This window comes from Myotis myotis, unplaced genomic scaffold (assembly GCF_014108235.1).
Source record: "Myotis myotis isolate mMyoMyo1 unplaced genomic scaffold, mMyoMyo1.p scaffold_m19_p_31, whole genome shotgun sequence".
NCBI lineage: Eukaryota > Metazoa > Chordata > Mammalia > Chiroptera > Vespertilionidae > Myotis > Myotis myotis.
This window is the reverse complement of record NW_023416337.1, coordinates 664,535-682,843: the sequence shown is the minus strand read 5'-3', so window position 1 is coordinate 682,843 and position 18,309 is coordinate 664,535. Positions and strand designations below refer to the sequence as shown.

The 18,309-nt window shown below is 48.4% G+C and overlaps 1 protein-coding gene across 1 annotated transcript; it reads right to left on the bottom strand.

Moving 5' to 3' along the window:
* Window positions 1-395: 395 nt before the first annotated feature.
* On the bottom strand, window positions 396-17,555 carry LOC118652506 (PRAME family member 9/15-like). Its single transcript, XM_036302337.1, has 3 exons — window positions 17,515-17,555; window positions 3,777-3,800; window positions 396-1,833 (listed from the first exon to the last, which is right to left on the bottom strand). The coding sequence occupies exons 1-3, from the start codon at window positions 17,553-17,555 to the stop codon at window positions 396-398; spliced, it is 1,503 nt and encodes a 500-aa protein (XP_036158230.1).
* Between the last annotated feature and the right edge of the window lie 754 nt (window positions 17,556-18,309).

Sequence of the window (18,309 nt, the reverse complement as noted above, 5' to 3'; positions counted from 1 at the left end):
ATTTATTTATTTTTATTTATTTATTTTTTTGGCCTTTGAAATTGTCTTTATTTCTGATCATTCCTTTCTAACCATCCACCTGAGGATTAACTCCCACAGATGCACCTCGAGCCCAAATGCCCAACCCCTCCCCAAGCAAACCAGATGCATGTTTCTGATAGTAGGACACTTTGCCTGTGAGGCCCCATGAACTCCCCAACCTTTGTCCCTGCAATCCTGTGCCTGGGCTGGGTCCGTCCCTTTCCTCATTCACACTGAGCATGAACATGAAACGTGAGTGGCCCCGCATACTGCACCCCAGTCCAAGGTTTCTGGTTCCAGGGGCCCAGAAGGAAACCCTTGTCAGGTACACCTGATGAGCAGGGTCACCACAGGGGCACATCACGGGCTCCATGTCATGAAAATGCCACGAGATAAAAATACCTAGAGCTAAAGTACTTGGTGTGAAGACGGATGGTCCTGGGTTGTCCTAACTCGCTCAGTGTCTCCATGAGCTCAGCCTGGATCAGAGCAACTCTCTCCTGGTCCAAAGTCCCCTGGGTCCTGTAACACTCCAGGGGGATGGGGTACAACTCGAACTCTAAACTGTGCAGCCCGGCTGTGTGGCGCAGCAGCTTCTCCACGGTGGCCACGGAGAGGTGGTTCTCAGAGATGGTGAACTTCCTGAGCTGGTGACAGCGGCTCAGGACAGGCAGGATAGCCTTGACTTGGGAGTCCACCATCGCACAGTTATCTAGTTGCAGGTCCTGGAGGGTGGGTGTCACTGCCTCCAGCAGAGCTCGGAGGGGCTCGGGACTAAAATTGGTGAGGTTGGCGCCATACAGACGCAGGGACTTCAGCTGCCTGAGGTTCGGGCACTGGAACAGGTGTCTCAGGTCTGAATGTGTTAGCTTACAGCAAAACCATATGGAGAGTTTGTCCAAGGGGGTCTGCAGGCACCTGAGCATCTGGTCCAGACGGCCTCGGAGGAAGGAGGGAGACTCCACGTTGAGGTCTCGGAGGTGCTGCAGCCTGAGCATCTGAGTGAGGAATTGGGAAAAGGATCGCTGCTCCTCCTGCTGTTTGCTGACCCAATCCTCTTCCTCCTCGGCCAACAGGTTGATGTGGGAGAGAGAGAGTCTCTGAAGGTTACTCATCTGACCCATGTAGAGAGCAAACGATCCCAGGGTGGGCAAGTCCAAGGGGTAGTCCACTTCCACCTCCTGGATGCAGTCCAGCTGCACCGCATCCAGGACCTTCCTGGCCCTCTCGAAGGGCACTTCTAAAAACCTCAGCGTCTTGCAGCACAGGTGGACCAGCTCTTTTCTCTGCTGGGCCCATTGGATGATGTACATGAAAAACTTATCCCGGTCCCTTTCATTGAAGTCAAGGTCTAGGAACACCTCCAAGGGAGCCAAGGGGTGCTCCATGTTGGGGCTGGAGCTGTGCACAGCCACTGGTCCCGTAAGTGAGCACTTCTGGGTGCTGTCTCCACACCACATTCTCCAGAAGTTGTCACCCATGTTCCTTAAATCCAGCACTCGCAGTTTCCACCTCCTGGGCCTAACCTTCTGGGCAAGCAGAACGTCTAGCTCATCCAACATGGCTTTTAAGACCATGACCGGAGGCAGCTGCATCAGGCCCCCCAGAGGGAGGAGAGTGAAGGGCCAGGCGCACACCATCGCCGTCAGGGGCTGCCAGATTCTCCTATGGTAGGCTTGAATGAACAGCGGCGGGAAGAGCTCAGCGGGCAAGTACTCCAGAGCTGAGATGGCTGAGGCCTGGTCCCTCAGCAGGCTCTCTCCTGCCAGCTCCAGGAGTGTGGGTGGGGTCCGGATGCTCATCTTCAAGGTGCTCAGAAAGGAATCCTGCAGAAACGTCTGCTGTGACCAGGTTGGCTGGGGCTCAGATCTCAGACCTGGTGGAGAACAACTGAACTCTCTGTAGAGCTGGAGGACTCTGAATCTCTCCTCTGGTGCCTGAGGTTTTTATACACCTTCTCAAATGCTAACATCCAATCAGAACCCTCAGTCTCTATCCCTTTATTCTCAAGGGATTATTGCCTCTCTGCAGATGAATGGATTGAGAGAAAGTTAGGGAGGGGCAAGATGGAAGCCTGGCTCATGAATTCCTTTCAGAGACACTGACTGAAGTTGACTGATGGCCCATCGTTTTCACCCTCAGTGTGAGACAGGGAAGGGTGTAATGGGTTTCTGATTGTGGGGGTCCAACCCCAGCAGGTCCAGAGGTCCCCAAAGGTGTGGACGGAGTCGGCGAAGAAGGAATGACACGGAGACAGCGTTCAGTTGATCAGCAGCCTAGCTAGGATCTCTAGCCAAGTTCTGGTCAAGTTCTGGTTGTCTTGTTACATCTGTATTTATACCAGTTGATTTTAATCTTGTCAATTTCTATTGCAAAGGTTAGGGCGTTTCTTATCTCCATTCCAGGGAGTAAAGATTATGTAGCTTAAGTGTGATTGTTTGTAGTTAAAGTGATTAACTACCCACCTGGCACTTACTTAAGGGGTTTTATCCCCTCCCTAACTTCAGGGAAAAATCCCTACCTGGGGAAACAACCTTTCTCGGAGAGGTGACCTTGGTTAAAACACATAGCGCTAAGGGGAGCAAACATGTTAAGAACAGTATGCTATATATGCCAGGTCCCTTGAAACATATGCTGTGCAGATGTTTCTTTCCTGCAGCGACTGTGTGAAGCAGCAAGGATGGACCGGCTTCTCTGGCAAATTCCCCCTTTTTTATTTTTTAAATGATAGCGCATGAAAATTAGCGGCCACCTCTCAGATTGGGTTGTTTAAGACTCGAAGGAAGACTGACAAGCAATGATAGTGAGCATAGCTATAAACATAATGGATGGAGGGCACAAGGAGCCTTGTTTCTGTAGAAAGTTGCTGGCCTCTTCAGTCAAGGGATTTCAGCTGTCCTCAAGTCAGGGATTTGGTTGTCCTTGTTGATCTGGCCAGCGGGCGGCATCATTGGTGACAGGCTTCCCGAAGCGTCAGCGAGTTGAAGGGCTGCATTAAAGGGTCCATCAGGGCCGTGCTTGATGGTGGTGTTGGTGTCCGAGGAGGAGTAAGCTGTGCCCTCTGGGTCAGCTGATATGGAAGATGGAGGGTAGTAGAGAGAAAAAGAAGAGAAAGCAAAAGAACTACAAGGCATGGAAGTATTTAGAAAAAAGAGGGAGAAGAAAGGGAAGAAGGCAGCATCCTGACACAGCCCTTTCCTTCAGCTGCCCCTTTCCCTGTGGTCCAAGGTAGAAATTGTAAACAAGTCCTATTGCAGTGAGAGGGCAGCTGCTGTCAGCCAGTCTCTGTCTTTACCTGGGTCCCGATCTGAGCTGGGCGTGGGAAGGGAAGCAGCCATGGGGGCAGGAGACCTCCCTCAGAAGGGGTGAGGGTTCAGGCCTCTGCAAAGTTGGGGGGGTGAGGGTCTGTGCCCCACCTCTGTTGACCCCCAAGTTGTCTCCTGATGGCCCCTCTGCGACTGTGCCTGTCTTAGGTTGTTCCTTCCCTGAGGAATCTTACCCGTCTCTGGATAACCAGCCATCCTCCGAGGCCAAGCAGGGTGATGTGAGGTTCAGTTCTGTCTCTTTGGTAGCCTATTCCCCCGTGGCCTCCACGCCCAGCACCTTCCTTGGGCTCCCCTCACCTGCTGGCAGGGCCCCGGCTCTGGTCACATCTCTTGGGGAACCCAGGTTTCTTCTCCAGGGAGGGCCCAGCTCACAGCATTGGGTGAGAGGCAGATCCATGGCACCAGCCACAATGAGGCCTCAACTTCAGCGTGAACAGAAAGCCAAGGCAACAGCTGTGGGCAAATGGACTGTGAGAAGAGGGTCCCTCTTGACACAAGGGCAAGAGGGGCCAATACAGGACAAAGGAGGAATGGCCTGTCAGCATGTAGTCCCAGGACAGGGCTTTCTCAGCCCAGGATGTCAGGCTCTTGGCACAAGACAATTCCACATATGGGGCATATACCAGACACCCCCTAGTCACGGCAGAAAAGGGAGGTGCCCTTCTGGGAACAGTAGGGTAGGGAGATTCTAGAAAAGGCTGTGTTCAGAAGAGAAGGAGAAAGGCCAAAGAACAAGCAAACAAGTAGTCAGATTAAAAAAAAAAAGAAAAGAAAAAGGAAAGGAGATGTGGGGCAAAGCTGGGACATATGGACAGACAAAAAAGAGGCACATGTGATCCTCCCAATGACAGGTTGTTCCAGCTCAGGGCTGTACATCTGCTGCAGACAGGCACTGGTCAGGTGTGCTAGGGTGAGGTGGAGACGGAGGGCGGTGAGACATAAGATCGGACTAGACGGTCTGGAATCCACACAGGTGAGTCTGCGTCCTGTGGAAATATACAAGCATATCCTCTCCCCCAGGTTAAAAGTACATCAGGTCCCTTCCAGGCTCCTGTAAGCAAGTCTCTCCATTTGACGAGGGCTTTAGGTTTAGTTAGATCAGGGTTCCAATGTCTGTACATTGGGGCATTTCCCTCAGAATCTACATTTAGTATATTATAAATAGAGTATGTTATAGAACATGATGAGGAGAGGAATATTTAAACTAATTTTCTTGTAATTTTTTGTAACAGGAGTAAATCAAACACCACTGGGGCTATATAATAGAATTCCCATTTGAGACAAGATATCTCTTCCCCACAATGTAAAGGGGATAGTCGTAATTACATAGGGACAGAACTTCATCAGCCCAAGTTAAAATCTGAGAACTCTTTTTTATGTTAGATGCCTTGCCTAGTCCTACTAGGGAAGTGGAGGTGGTGTGCATGGGCCATGAAGAGGGCCAATCCTTCCCTGCTATGCAGGTAACATCTGCTCCTGTATCCAATAGACCTTCAGTTGGTTTTCCCTGAATTTGTAAAATTTTTGTAGGTCTAGTAGCATGGATTTCTTGTATCCAAAATGCTGCATCACTAGATCCAAAGCCTCTGGCCCCTCTGGCTTCCTGGGTAACAGCTGTCCCTATTTTATGTATTGGTAACAGGAGTAATTGGGCAATTCTCTGGTTGGGCTGAACCTGTATAGTTGTGGTGGGTGGGGAAAGTAAAATCTGTATTTCTCCTGTGTAGTCTGCATCAACAACTCCTGGGATGACTAAGATCCCCTGTAACGAGGTGGAGCTCCATCCTAATATTAAACCTACAGTTCCCTCAGGCAGCGGCCCAGACACTCCTGTAGGAATGGCTGCTACCGGAGAGTCTGGGGTTAGTATTGCGTGGGTGGTTGAATGGAGGTCCAATCCTACACTGCCTGGGGCTGCCCTGAAGAGGTCACTGACTGACTGAAATTTGCAGAGGGGTTGAGGGTTGATGCCCCTATTATTGCTGGGGCCTGAGGCTGGCCCCCTCTCAAGTTTCCCAATTGAGGTGATGGGATATAACCTCCTTGGGAGCGGTTTGTAGAATTTAAAGGCCGACCATTTTTATGGTATTTTGATCTACATTCCTTTGCCCAATGGAATCCTTTCTGACATTGGGGACAAACAGTTTTTGGAGGGTTAATATTATTCCCTGATGTATTTCCAGGCTGTTGAGGAGCTTGCCATCTGGCTTGAGTATTATTATTTCTATTTGGGTATTCTCTGCTAAAGTGCCCAGATAAGCCACAGGAGTAGCAGTTCATATTTCTTTTATTACCTGTATTATTGCTGGCTTGTCCTATGCTCTGTACATATTGAGGGTATGTCTCCCCTTTGAGAGCTGCAGCTATAGCTACACCCTGTATAAATGCTGGACTTACATCAGCACACTGTTTTATAAAATCATTTATAGTTCCCGTTCTGCAAATCGGCCTTAATAAAGCCTGACAGGTATTATTAGCATTTTCAAAAGCCAGTTGTTTAATTAGGATATCGGCTGCCTCTTCGTTATTGATTACTCTCTTGACTGCCTGTATGAGGCGAGAAAGGAAATCCTGATATGGTTCCTCAACCTTCTGTTTAATCTCTGTAAGGGTGGTTGTTTTTCCTACTGTATAAGGTAGGGATTTCCAGGCACTTACTGCACAACTGGTTACTTTAGTAAGTGCCTCTTTGGGCATATACATTTGCTCTTGAGCCATGTTAAAATCACCTTCTCCTAATATCATGTCTAGGGTTATTCCTCCTCTGGAATTTTTGCTAGTGCCTACAGCTCTCTTAGCAAGATCATCATATTCAGTTTTCCATAATAAGTAATCGCCTCCTGAGAGACAGGATTTACAAACCTGTGACCAATCATAAGGAGTCATCCATTTACTGGCTAGGGCTTCTACCAAGGTTTGTGTGTAAGGAGCTAGAGGTCCATATTCAGAGCAGGCCAATTTTAATTCTTTAAGTACTTTGTAAGGTATAGGCTCCAAGGTGGGGTTTCTATTCCCACCAGACTCATTCTCATATGTAACTGGGAAGCAGAGTGAGAATTCAAGATCTCCATTAGCTTCAGCTTCTCTTATCGCCCTTTGAAATTTAGACATGGAGCTCATAGGAGCCGCAAGACCTGGTTTAGGCTTCCTTTCTAATTTGGGGAGCCTGTTTTGAATGGGAGGGCCTCTCTCCTCTCTACTGACTGGAAAGGACCAAGGGTCATGTTTATGATATTTATTCTCCTTCCGATCAGTAGGCATATTTAAATTGCTCTTAGATTGAGCTGGAGACAATAATGATGTGTCCTCTTTAGGTGGAGCCAAGGGACTATTTAAAGTTTGAGAAAGTTCAACTGTTTCTGCCTCTAGTGCCAAGGTGTCACGAATTGAATTCCAGAGGGAAAGGGTATCTGCCGGGACCTTCTCAGATCCATGGTAGCTGTAATAATTCTTTAATTGCTCTCCTACTTTAGTCCAAGTTTCTAAATTAACAGTTCAATCCTCAGGAATCCATTGACATACGTCTTGTATAAAACTTTCTGTCTGACTGGGAGTAACCTTAACTCCTCTGCTAGCAAGCATATGCATTAAAAGATTAATACAGAGTCTTTTTTCTTTAGATTCAGTATGACCCATCTTCACAATCTAAGTTCTGTACTAACTACCCGCTTACCCTACTTATCCTCTATAGGGGGGGTCTGCAGCACCCTACGGTGCAGTCCTATCCATCCCGAGTGTCGGGGGGAGGGGGGGGACGGGGGCGGCTTACCTAAGAGTCCCTGTTCGGGCGCCAGGTCCCTTGAAACATATGCTGTGCAGATGTTTCTTTCCTGCAGCGACTGTGTCAAGCAGCAAGGATGGACCGGCTTCCAGCACCTGATGTTAAATAGGAAAAAACACAACCTGAGGGCATGGTTGCTGGGGTCTTTGGTCACATCAAAACTATTAGAACATTGCAGAGTTAAAGCAGCCTCCGTAATTCAATGGGGCCATCCCCAAGACAACAAACAAAATGTGTCCATGCATCACATTAGGTTTTATGTCAGGTAACATAGCAGACCATGAGCTCCTCAGGGAGCAAGTGGTGGGCAATGGAGGATGTGGCTGCCCCTCTAGACCCCAAGGCTTCTCTGAGGGAGGTGAGGTAGGAGCACCATGAGAAGCAGGGTCAGGGCTGGCCAGGGTGGGGATGGGCCTCCTAATGGAACCCTGTGAATGGCCCAGGGCCACGAACATGATGGGTGTTTTTTCTTGAAAGAAAAGAGATAGAATCGAGGAAGCTTTTATATGAAAATATTTTAGTGTCATATTTAAGTTACTTTTCATAATTATTCCAGAAGGTAATTCTAGGTAAGTATATAACTAACTCAGTTACAGGGTGGCGAGAGCTGAGGGCTTCCGGGGCCAGGGCCTTTCAGTGATAAATCAGGGCCAGCCTCGGGCGCTGCGCCAAGGTGTCTACCCACACCCAGGTGGAAGGCTCCCAGTTCTTTGGTCTGTGGACATCTGTCACCTCTCCCAATGGTTCAGGTCAGGGTCCTGCCGTGGGGGCCCTAAGTGAGACAGACCAGGGCCTGTCACACGGAGCTCCCAAATTCCGCCTGTGGGGCCCTCCGACGGGGAACAGAAACAGATGGGTGGACAGGAGGGTTCTGAGCAGGACCCAGAGAAGGCTCCACTGAGCAGTGGCCTTGGGCTGACCCCTGCGTCACAGGATGGGATGGGACAGCCAGGGAGCAGGGAGGGCAGAGCAGAGATCAGGGACCTTGGAAGCCCAGGGGTTTATTTTCCAAACTATGGGACACCGCGGGGTGACCTGGCGGGATTTATGTTTTACTAGGCAGCCTCGACCAGTTTCATTTCTCACCGGGGTTCACTGGACGGCCAAGGGTCACCGGCAAGTTGAGAGGCCACGCTTTGCCTGCGACATGCCCATAGCAATCCACAGAAGAGGCATGTTCTTCAAAAGAGGAATGCAGCCCTGCCACACTCACACACGGAAAGAAAGCCTACTCCTCCTGAGGAGGTATTTCCACTCTCGAGCAGACACTGAAGTAGCGCCCTTGGGTGGTCTGAGGAACGTCTGCTCCTGGGCAGGGGCCTGAGCTAAACCACCAGCACGCGCCTATTCACGTCTTTTCTGTAATGTGTTTGGGATGAAGCCGATGATCTTGTTGCCTCCCTCTTTTCCTCTGCAATTCTGGAAACAGCCGCGAGAGGGCGTGCCGCCCCTTCTGTGTGCGAGCGGTGGCTTCAGAGCGACTTCCTTTCCTGGTGGGGGGGGGGAGGGGTTGGGGGGGCGGGGGGTTTGTAGGCGGCCGTGTTCCCAGGAAATGTGGCGACCAACCGGCTCCGGGCGGAGGAAGCCCCAGCATCACTTGCCCACCTCCTGGTGTAAATGCCCGCGGCGCCAGATTTCAAGCTCCAACTGTTCCGCGAGAGGATCGCGGGCTTTCTAGCGGCTAAGCTCCAGCGGGCGGGGTGTAGGGCCGGGTCGGCGGGGCTGGGGAGACTGGCCGCTCAGAGGCAGAGCTGAGCAGGAGCTGCAGCTGGAAAAGTGCTACCCAGAAATGTAGGCTTTCCCCACCTTTTAAACTAGCAAATAAAATAGAAAAAACAACAGCTTACAGCCGGAAAGTGGAAAATAAGACACCTTTTCTAAAAAAAAAAAAAAATATTTTATTGATTTTTTACAGAGAGGAAGGGAGAAGGATAGAGAGGTAGAAACATCAATGAGCAAGAAACATCAGCAGGAAGGCTGGGGAGCGTGGGAGGGCAGGAGGGGGGCGGGTAAGAGATCAACCAAAGGACTTGTATGCATGCGTATAAGCATAACCAGTGGACATAAGACACTGGGGGGTAGGGGAGGCCAGGGGATTGTCAAGGGCGGGGGGGGGGGGGAGGGAAGGAGACATATGTAATACTCTTTGTAACACTTTAAGCAATAAAACAAAAACAAAAGAAACATCGATCAGCTGCCTCCTGCATACCCCCTACTGGGGATGTGCCCTTGACCGGTATCGAACCTGGGACCCTTCAGTCCGCAGGCCAGGCCGATGCTCCATTCACTGAGCCAAACCGGTTAGGGCCAGACACCTTTTCTTAACCCACCTGCGAGGAACTCCGACGCGCCCTTCCTGAGAGTCAGACTAGGGAACCGCAGCCTTGACCAGTCCATTCCTCCCTGGGCGCTTCGCGCCGACGTCTGAGGAAACGCTGCGCTGTTTGAACTTGTCATGATTGGCTTTATTTCACGCTGGGTTAGTGGTTCAACATGTAGCTGCGTCCACTGAAGAACTTAAGAGAATGGAATGCCCAATTTGGGTATATTACATATATTTGGCATTCTAGTGCAAATACGTGTTCAGTATGCTTGGTGAAAAGAAAAATCTTTTCATGTGTATTTTCCTGTTAACTGGGTGCGTGCAAAACTTAAAACAAAAATAAGAATGAAAATGAAGGTGAGAGTATTGAAACAAAAGGGAAGAAAGGAATTAATTTCGTTGATCACAACACAGCACACTGCTTTTGAAGGGGAAGTCGGGATGGCACCTTGCAGTGTGACCTCGCATAATAAACTGGGGCCATCACAAGGAGTGGCTCCGAGCGCAGCTCCCAGGCGGCCCAGAGCAGCAGCACTTGCTCGAAATGCGCACCCTCAGGCCCTCCCCAGACTTGCTGGATGAGAAACTGTGAGGTGAGCCCCAGAGGACAGAGCATTGGCCTGTTGACTGAAGGGTCCTGGGTTCATTCTGGTCAAGGGCACATGCTGGGGTTGCCGGCTTGATCCCCAGTAGGATTGGCAGGAGGCAGCCAATCAATGATTCTCTCTCATCATTGATGTTTCTCTCTCTCTCCCTCTCCCTCTCCCTTCCTCTCTGAAATCAATAAAAAAAAATATTTTTTTTTTAAAAAAAGGAAAAGAAACGGTGAGGGGGGCCCACCCAGAAATTCATGTTCTTGCAAGTCCTCCTGGGGTCTGAGAATGACTGGGGTCCCCTGAGGCATGTGTTTATTCTCCCCGCCTCTAGATGGGCCTGAAGCCCAGGCCTTATGTTTTGAAAGGGGGGCTTCTTCTTATTATTATTTTTTAAACATAAAATTCTATAATGAACTAAATCTTAGGTGCAAAATTAATGTAAGAATAAAATGAAAAATCAATTTAGGAACTAGAGCATTACTAGTACTTACAACTTCCCAATGCATCTCAAGCCAGAGGGCACTGGGCAGTAAGGTGCTATTATTTTAATGTCTCTTTTTAAAATTACTTCAGAGTCTGTAATATCAGTTACACAAACTGTTTCAAGGTTATGACTAATTTAAGTCATAACTTTCAATTTGTGTTCTCATTTGTAGAGTCCTCATTTTAATTTATGTTCTATGTGAGCAGTTCCTTAAAAATTTTCATTTTTGTAAACTTTAGAGTCCACATTATTGGTTAGTTTCAAGGTTGCAGCATATTTGTTTTAATTATCTACAGCTTCCAATTTTGTTGCAATTCATAATATCCTCATCAAAATTCTATAACTCCGGCCCTCCTTCTTTCTTCCTTCCTCCCTTCCTTCCTTCCTCCCTCCCTTCCTTCCTTCCTTCCTTCCTTCCTTCCTTCCTTCCTTCCTTCCTTCCTTCCTTCCTCCCTCCCTCCCTCCCTCCCTCCCTCCCTCCCTCCCTCCCTCCCTCCCTTTCTTCCTTCCTTCCTTCCTGGAAACCATTTACTGTCTTCATTAGCTGAGTATAGACAGAGACCCCCCAAAAGCTAACCTTTGAAAGTCCTAGCAAAGGTCAGGGCTGTGAACCACCCAGTTAATTTAGACACCACCCAGTTAATCTAGATAATGGTAGCTAAAGCATCATCCCCACCTTAGTTCACTGAATTCCTTAGATACTTGTGTAGATCCTTGTTGATTATTGTTGATCAAATATTTTGCCTATTTCTGGAAATTGTCTATCTATGAGCTAATCCATGTGTCATTCAAACCACCTTACCCTAGGGTTATCCCAGACAAACCTCCTTACCCTAAGGCTACTCCAAGCTCAATAAAAGGTTGGGGCGGCCTGAGCTTAGGTGGAAGTCCTTCTGGACTTGTCCGCCTGGTCCCCAATATTTCAAAATTATCTCGTGTCATTTTTCTCTCATTTGTGTGCGGCTCCTCTTTCAGATACCGAACCCTACTCCACGCAGAACGTAGAGGGAGTCTTACACGACACTTCCTTCCTTCCTTTCTCTCTCTCTCTCTCTCTCTCTCTTGTAAAAATGTCTGGTGCTCAAGCAAAGACTGATTAAACTAGCTCTACCGGCATTAAAAGTTAATGCCTTTTTGTTTCATTTTTGCCCACACATCAGGAGTTACCATGGCTACTGAGAAGGGTCCAGGTAGTGCCAACTTGCAGATGTGCTGATACGTTTTCCCTGGCTCAATGTCTCGCAGGCGGACCGAGGAAGGGGCGAGTCCAGCTGGCACCAGGCGTGGATGCTTCGGAGCTTTGTCTACTCTTGTTTCCTGTGGTTCTTTTTGTTCCTGGGGTCATGGTAAATGTACATGACGTCACATTTACTATTTTAACCATTTTTAAGTACACAGTTTTGTGGCTTTAAGGACATTTGCAGTGCTGTGTAACTATCACTACCCTCCTCTTCCAGAACTTTTTCAGCTTTCCAAACTGAAATTTTTAAAAAATATATTTTATTGATTCTCCACAGAGAGGAAGGGAGAGGGATAGAGAGCCAGAAACATTGATGAGAGAGAAACATCGATCAGCTGCCTCCTGCACATCTCCCACTGGGGATGTGCCCACAACCAAGGTACATGCCCTTGACTGGAATCGAACCTGGGACCCTTCAGTCCGCAGGCCGACGCTCTATCTACTGAGCCAAACCGGTCAGAGCCCAAACTGAAATTTTGTGTCCATTAAACAATAGCTCCCAATCTCCTCCCCCTCCCCACTGGGAACCACTTTTCCACTTTCGGTCTCTATAAATTTAACTGCTCTAAGTACCTCATATAAATGGAATCATACAATATTTGAACTTTTGTGTCTGGTTTATTTATCTATATATATGAAAGCCAAGTGACCAGAATGACCGGTCACTATGACACGCACTGCAGCAGCCAATCAGCCAGATCGGGGACCCGATCGGCCCCCCAACCACCCATGGCCCCTCCCCCCAGGCAGCACTGCCCCCAATCAGCCCCCCCCCATTGGGGGCGGGGCCGGCTGACCTTCCGCAGCCCCCCCAGCCGGCCCAGCCCCTATTGGGCCCTGATGGGGGCTGGGGCCTCCTCCCAGCTGGCCCGTCCCCAATCAAGCCCCCCCACCCCAATTGGGGTAGGGTCTGGCGGGCCAACCTCCCTCGTCTCCTCCCCCGGCCAGCCTGGCCCAATCGGCCCCCATCGGGATGGGGCAGCTGGACCCCACCCGTGCACGAATTCATGCACCAGGCCTCTAGTCTTAACATAATGTCCTCAAGGATCATCCATGTTGTTAGCATGCCAGAATTTCCTTCCTTTTTTAGGCTGAATAATATTCCACCGGATGGATTATACCAGGTTTCATTTATTCACTTCTCCCAATAATGGACACCTGGGTACTTCCACCTTTCAGCTATTGTGCATAATGCTGCTGTGAACCTGGGTATACAACTGTCTGTTTGAGTCTCTGCTTTCAAATATTTTGGGTAAGATCCCCAAGAGTGAAGTTGCTGGGTCATAGGGTGATTCTGTTTAATTTTTTGAGAAAACATCATGCTATTTTCCACAGCACCTGCACCATTTTACATCCACCCGGTAGTGCACAAGAGTTCTGTTTTTCTCCACGTTATTGCTAACTTTGTTATTCTTTGTTTTGTTTTATAATAACTATCCTAATGGGTGTGTAAAGTGGTATCATGGTTTTGACTTGCATTCTTCTAATGACTTGTGATACTGACCATCTTTTCTTGTGCTTATTGGCTATTTCTACATCTTTGGAGATGTCTAGTCAAATCTTTTGCCCACTTTTCAATTGAATTGTTAGTTGTTGTTTTTTTTGTTGAATTGTGGGAATTCTCTCTATAGCTCTATAGGCTAGATATTAATCCCTTATCAGATATATCATTTGTAAATATGTTCTCCCATTCTATGTGTTGCCTTTTCACTCTGATAATTATGTCTTTGGATAAAAAAAAGTTTTTAATTTTGATGAAGTTCAATTTGTCTGTTTTTTCCTTTTGTTGCCTGTGCTTTCAGAGTCAAATCCAAGAAACATAGCCAAATCCAATGTCATAAAACTTTTACTTTATGTTTTCTTCTAAGCGTTTTATAGTTTAACTTATATTTAAGTCTGATCAATTTTGAGTTAATTTTTGTGTGAGGTGTAAGGTGGGGGTCCAATTTCATTTTTTCCCATGTGAGTAGTCAGTTTTCCCAACAACATTTGTTGAAAAGAATGTCCTTTCCCTGTGATTCTGTCTTCTTTGAATATAAGCTTCCTTGGCATGTTGAGTCCACACACATGAAAGAGAGCTCCCTAAAGTGCATATTATGGGTCTAATCAACCGGACAGCAATGACCATTCTATCTTGTTCCAGATCCAAATATTGATACCTTAATGGACTACTAGGGATTCACTGCTGAAGTCATTAACTCAATACATATTTATGAAGCACTCCCCAGTCCTGACACTGTTCTAGGCAGAGATACAGCAGTGATCAGAGTGCCGTTCCTGGCCTTGGGCGCTTCCATTCCAATAGTCACGAGGCTGGAGAAGGAAGGGTAGCTCCCGAAATGAGGGTTGGAAAAGACAACTCCGTCATGTTCACTCCAACAGGTGAACTGCTATCTATGCTAAACAACCTGCCACTCACATATATGCCAAGAACCTTTAGGAGAAACTGTCATATTCTAATTATAAATTTTGTTTACAAAAAGCTTTTGGCAGATAAGTTTATCCAGATTATATTTTAATTGTCATAAGTTACATAAACACTACTTCTAAATGAGAATAATTTTACAAGGCAGAATAAAATAAGAGTTTAATATATATATAATTTACCAGTGTTTCAGAGAGGAAGGGAGAAGGAGAGAGATAGAAACATCAATGATGAGAGAGAATCATGCATGCTCCCTCCTGGGGATCGAGCCCACAACCTGGGCATGTGCCCTAACCGGGAATCAAACCATGCCCTCCTGGTTCATCAGTCGACGCTTAACCACTGAGCCAACACTGGCCTGGCTAAAATAAGTTTTAATAAAAGTACATGAAAAATGATTGGGGGCCACAGAACAATTAATTTTAAGAGAAATCAATCTGGCTGGAGATGAGTGTTTCAGTAGGACTCTGCGTGACTCACGGCTGCGGAAGGCCAGGAGCGGGAGGGAGGTCTTTCCTGCCTGAGAGGACACCTGAGTAGAGCGAGGGCGGAGACTTGAGGTGGGTGCTGTGTCTCTGCCCAGCGCAGTGTGCACACATTTGTCTGAGGCATCCTTGAAGGACCTCCAGGATGGCTCAATAGGCAATATCAGGGCACGCTGCTCCCCCTGAAGGAGTGGTGCTCTTATGAGCAGTGTGTGCTTGGGAGGGATGGTAACATGTCAGATTGTGTGGTACATACATTCAGCATGAGGGCTTCACTGGTGGGCTTGCATGTAGACCTGGGTAAGAATTTAGGTTCCATCAACCAAATATGACCTTAAGTGAGTAATTTTTCTGAGACGTAGTTTTCTCATTTGTGAAATAAACATTAGAATCAGTCTCCTAAGTTTCCAAGGGGGCATTTCCTTTTTCCCTCAAAAATAACAATCATTTTTCGCTCCCCAATAAGGAATTGGGCAGGACTTGGCCATCTCTGCCCCATGCGATGTGAGCCGGGGCAGTGACGGTGCAGTCGCATGGCTGGCGCCGTGCTGGTGCTCCGGTTCCTCTCCGTGTGGCTTCACGTGCTGCGTGGGTTTCCCTACAGCATGGTGGCTGGATTCCAAGAGCTAGGGAGCCAAGCAAGGGGAAGTTTGCCTCTCCCCTTGACCCCCCCCGCCAGGCCATCCTTCTTCTGTTGTCCTCCCGCTCCCGCAAAGCTGAGCACACAATCAATATGATTGTTTGAGTTGCTAGTCACTTGTCTTTTATGAACACATTCCTCCCCCTTTAAGGCCTAATCTGGTGTTTTCTTATTCTTAGCTTTTTGCTTTACTTGTTTTCTTTCTTGACTCTGCCCATCCAGATTCTTGGTGTTGATCCTTGGTCCCCAGTGTCAACTCACACATGACAGGTATTAGTTTGATCCCCTCACCCATGATTATTTGGAATTGATCTAGTATAACCTCTGGCTTGATTCAATATGTTTTCTCCTTCAGTTAATGCTGTTTCTGCTGTGTCTTTGCTTCAATCTCTCATCATTTATATAAGTATAAGAATTTGCAACAAAATTAACAATAGCAGCAGCAGGAGGAACAATGCCACACTCAGCGGTTGTAGGTAACTCAGTGGCAGGAGAAATAAAGGGCTGGAATCCCAGTTCTGGCATTTACTCAGCAAGTGTGGGCAGGCCATTGTCTTCTCTGAGCCTCAGTGTCTTCGTTTTAAAATGGGGATGATAACAATACCGACTTTACTGTGTGATTGTGAAGATTAAATGAAATAATTTATATTAGAAACATAGCAAGGCAGTAAATGTTAGTTTGCTTCCTCTCCCTGGCGCTCAGATGACCCAAGTACAACTGCTGGTTGTGTTCCTGAGTATCCTAGCAGGAAGCTGCTGGGGCCTGGTGGGGCAAAGGCGTGGAGGTGGGAAGTCTTGCTTGGAACTAAGAGCAGGGATGCAGGTGAGCCACCCCAGTAAAGCAGGCAGGGTTTGGGCAGGGTCCTGTAGTCATCTAGGACTTGGCCGGGTTGGAAGTGGGGTTTGGGGACAGCCCCTTGGACGGTGGGGGATGAGAAGCTGGGGCTTTTCTAGGAGAGCTGGGCATCCTGGAGGATCCAGACTCATGGTTCTCCGCATTGCTCAGTAGGTGAGAAGTGCAGGATTGGGTCTCCCTTTAGATCAATCAAGACATCAAATTTGTGGGTGCAGACTGTGAGAGAGGTGGGAAGTTCCAAATTCTCCCATCTGAGGACTGTGAAATAGTTTGTAGAAATGAAGACATGGACATGGTTCTCAGAGTTGGCTGCATCCTTACTTTAAACATTAGAACATCTATAAAAATAAAAGTGTAATATGCTAATTAGACCAGACAGCCAAACGACCTTCTGGACATCATTCCAGATGTCCTTCCAGATGAAGCCACAGTGGCGGGGGCCTAGGCAGAGGCAGTTAGGGGTGGTCAGGCAGGCAGGCAGGCAGGCAGGCAAGCGGTTAGGGGTGATCAGGCAGGCAGGTGAGCAGTTAGGAGCCAGTGTTGCTGGGTTGTAAGAGGGATGTCCCAGATTGTGAGAGGGTGCAGGCCAGGCTGAGGCACCACCCTCACCCCTCCGTGCATGAATTTTGTGCACCAGGCCTCTAGTCTTATTATAAGACAGAAAGTAAAAGTAAGCAAAAATAGAAAATAAACATTACCTGTATTTAAATGTTGGTTTACATTTGTCCAACCACACATACACACATACCACTTATATCAAGCCTACTATTTTGTAATTTGTGTGTTTACACTTAAAAACGTTCAAAATGTTAAATATTCTTCTGTAGTATCATTTTTCATGGATACAAAGAATTTCAGTAATATGTATGAACCACAATTTATTTAACCAACCCTCCATTTTTCAATATTACTCTTTCTCATTCTCATTCTCATCATTTTGGGGGGAAAAGTCTCTGAATATTCTTGAATTTAATTTTTTTTTTTTTTTGGCTTAGGTGCATTTTATTGGTTTTCTGTCAGAATCCTTCTACAAAAGGGCAAAGTTAAAATCCATGTCCCTAGTAAGGCAGTGAGAACCCTCCCCTTTGCCCAGAGCCCTCCACCCTTCTCATGTTCATGGAGGTGGAGAGGGGGCTAATTCCATCCCACTTAGTGGGCTCCGTTAACATCATAGATCTCATACAAGTTTTACATTTGTCACAGACGTGTGTTAGAAACCCCAAAAGGGGAAAGACCTTCTCCCTAGCACACCCTGCCCCTCAGCCTCACCCCCCACACGTTGGTCCTGGCTGCAGGAGGGCCGTCAAGAACTGGTGCGATCCAGCAGGAGTTCTAACCCCAAGAAGGCCGCGGCGGCCAGGTTATAATCCAGGAACATCCCGTTCTTCAGCAGCACTGCGGGCCCGGCACCATCTCACTCCCGGAGGCCGGCTGTGTGCAGTCTGGGCCGGGGGGAGCCGAGGACGGGCAGGGAGGAGCCGAGGACGGGGCCGTGTCCGGGAGCTGGTGCAGGTAAATGCAGTCAGACTTGAAGGGGCAGCGGTCACTCCCCCGCGCAAAGTACCGGCATCGGATCTGGCTGGTCCGAGCCTTGAAGTTCCTGATGAGTTGCTCCTTCTCGGCCCCCTCGCCCACCCAGAATTTGTGGGGGATGATGTAGCTGGAATAGACATGGCACTGGGGACAGGCCTTGATGACATTCAGCGGGAAGCGCTGGCGGCTTTTCCGCCAGGTGCGCAGGCAGCCCAGGCAGTGGGCGTGTGTGCAGTTGGGCAGGATGCCGAAGATCCACTTGCCCTCTGGCTTGTCCCACACCTTGTCCATGCAGATGCCACACACGACATTCCGGCTGTCCTGCTCTCTCTCAAGGTCCATGCTCTGAAGTGGGGCCCAGAGCTCCTGGACAGGGTCTGACTGGGAGTAGCTGTGATCTCCATCAGGTGATGTCAACAGGAACTTCCAGGAACTGCCACCAAGCGCCTCATTCCGGCTGGCCAGCCCCTCGAGGCCAGGATCCGTGTCCCAGACAGCCACGGCCTCGGCCTCGGCCCCGCCCCAACCCACAGCCGCTGAGGGCAGGTAGGTGGGCTCGGAGCCCCTGCGGGTCAGCCCCAGCGGGGGTCCTGGCTGGG

Coding starts and splice junctions, on each gene's coding strand:
- LOC118652506 (XM_036302337.1), bottom strand. CDS start 17,555: ATGTTCCTGGATTATAACCTGGCCGCCGCGGCCTTCTTGGG. Junction 3,801..17,514: donor GCCGCCGCGGCCTTCTTGGG/GTTAGAACTCCT, acceptor ATTTGCCCACAG/CTGTTGCCTTGGCTTTCTGT. Junction 1,834..3,776: donor TGCCTTGGCTTTCTGTTCAC/GCTGAAGTTGAG, acceptor TTCCTTTCTGAG/CACCTTGAAGATGAGCATCC.